This window comes from Empidonax traillii, unplaced genomic scaffold (genome assembly GCF_003031625.1).
Source record: "Empidonax traillii isolate 1590-97213 ecotype Southwest subspecies unplaced genomic scaffold, ASM303162v1 scaffold4170:size9989, whole genome shotgun sequence".
NCBI lineage: Eukaryota > Metazoa > Chordata > Aves > Passeriformes > Tyrannidae > Empidonax > Empidonax traillii.
The window spans coordinates 1-2,190 of NW_020959363.1; the positions used below are offsets into that span (position 1 = coordinate 1).

The 2,190-nt window shown below is 52.1% G+C and overlaps 1 protein-coding gene across 1 annotated transcript in view; it reads right to left on the reverse strand.

Moving 5' to 3' along the window:
• Positions 1 to 1,664: 1,664 nt before the first annotated feature.
• LOC114072858 (polyadenylate-binding protein 2-like) overlaps positions 1,665 to 2,190 on the reverse strand; it is a 7,976-nt gene continuing 7,450 nt past the window's right edge. The window contains exon 2 of the mRNA XM_027910685.1: positions 1,665 to 1,820. Within this exon, the coding sequence (XP_027766486.1) occupies positions 1,665 to 1,820 (156 nt within the window). The remainder of the gene's footprint in view (positions 1,821 to 2,190) is intronic.

Genomic DNA, 2,190 nt, shown 5'->3' on the forward strand with positions numbered 1-2,190 from the left:
CAAATTGGACCCAAAACCCCTCAAAATTCACCCCAAACGACCCCAAAACTTGAAATGCCCCAAAAAGCCGGAATTTAAGCCCAAAGTGGCTCATTTTTCTCACCTGTATCCCCTCCCGCGGGGTCGGCTGAAGCCGCTGTAGAAGTGGGAGCGGGCGGAGCCGACCCCAAAAACACCCCAAAAACACCCCCAAAACACCCCAAAAATCGCCCAAAAACACCCCAAAACACTGAAAAACACCCCAAACCCCAAACTACCCAAAATTTGACCCAAAAAAACCCAAAAAACCCTAAATCCCCTCACCTGTCTCCCCTCCCGCGAGGTCAGCTGAAGCTGCCAGAGGAGTCGGATCCCACCCCAAAACCACCCCAAAAATTCCCAAAATTCCCCCCAAAAAACCCCTAACCCCTCAAAAACCCCAAAACGACCCAAAATGACCCAAAAAACGCTCCTTTTTCTCACCTGTATCCCCTCCCGCGGGGTCGGCTGAAGCCGCTGTAGAAGCGGGAGCGGGTGGAGCCGACCCCAAAACCGCCCCAAAAACACCCCAAAACACCCCAAAAATCGCCCAAAAACACCCCCAAAACACTGAAAAACATCCCAAACCCCAAAATACCCCGAATTTGACCCCAAAAACCCCCAAATTTGACACAAAAAACCCAAATCTGACCCAAAATCCCCTCACAGATCTCCCCTCTCGCGGGGTCAGCTGAAGGTGGAGGGGTCGGATCCGACCCTAAAACCGCCCCAAAAACACCCCAAAAATCCCCAAAACCACCCCAAAAATCGCCCAAAAACACCCCAAAACACTGAAAAACATCCCAAACCCCAAAATACCCCAAATTTGACCCAAAAAAACCCAAATTTTACCTCAAAAAACGCTAAATTTGCTCACGTGTCTCCCCTCCTGCGGGGTTGGATGAAGGAGGGGGTGGAGTCGAATCCGACCCCAAAACCACCCCAAACCACCCCAAAAATTCCCGAAATTCCCCCCAAAAAACCCCTAACCCCTCAAAAACCCCAAAACGACCCAAAATGACCCAAAAAAACGCTCCTTTTTCTCACCTGTATCCCCTCCCGCGGGGTCGGCTGAAGCCGCTGTAGAAGCGGGAGCGGGCGGAGCCGACCCCAAAAACACCCCAAAAACACCCCAAAAACACCCCAAAAATCGCCCAAAAACACCCCCAAAACACTGAAGAACACCCCAAACCCCAAAATACCCCAAATTTGACCCCAAAAACCCCCAAATTTGACACAAAAACCCCAAATCTGACCCAAAATCCCCTCACAGATCTCCCCTCTCGCGGGGTCAGCTGAAGGTGGAGGGGTCGGATCCGACCCTAAAACCGCCCCAAAAACACCCCAAAAATCCCCAAAACCACCCCAAAAATCCCCCAAAAACACCCCAAAACACTGAAAAACATCCCAAACCCCAAAATACCCCAAATTTGACCCAAAAAACCCCAAATTTTACCTCAAAAAACGCTAAATTTGCTCACGTGTCTCCCCTCCTGCGGGGTTGGATGAAGGAGGGGAGGAGTCGAATCCCACCCCAAAACCACCCAAAACCACCCCAAAAATTCCCAAAATTCACCCCAAAAAACCCCTAACCCCTCAAAAACCCCAAAACGACCCAAAATGACCCCAAAAAAGGCTCCTTTTTCTCACCTGTATCCCCTCCCGCGGGGTCGGCTGAAGCCGCTGTAGAAGCGGGAGCGGGCGGAGCCGAAGCCGCCGCCCCCCCGGCCCCGGAAGCGGCCCCGCGGGAAGCCCCGGTCGGTGCTGCTGATCCCGGGGCGGTTCGTCCGCTTCGGGATCACCTGGGGAGGAAAAAAAAGGGGAAATGAGGGGAAAAACGGGAATTCTGGTAAGTTGGGGGGAAAAATCCGGGTGAAAATCGGCGAAAATTGGGTGGAAATCGGGTGAAAATCGAGCGGGAAACGGGCGGGAAATGGCGGCGTCGGAGGGGGTTTGGGGGAAAATTGAGGAATTCTGAGGGAAAAATGTAGGAGTTTGTGGGGAAAATGAGGGAATCTGGGTGGAATTCAAATGGAAATGGGGGAATTAGGGGGAAAAATGGGGAAATTTGGGCAAAAATTGGTGAAATTTGGGCAAAAATCGGGCAAGAATTGGGCGGGAAATGGCGGCATCGGAGGGGGTTTGGAGGAAAATTGAGGAATTCTGAGGGAA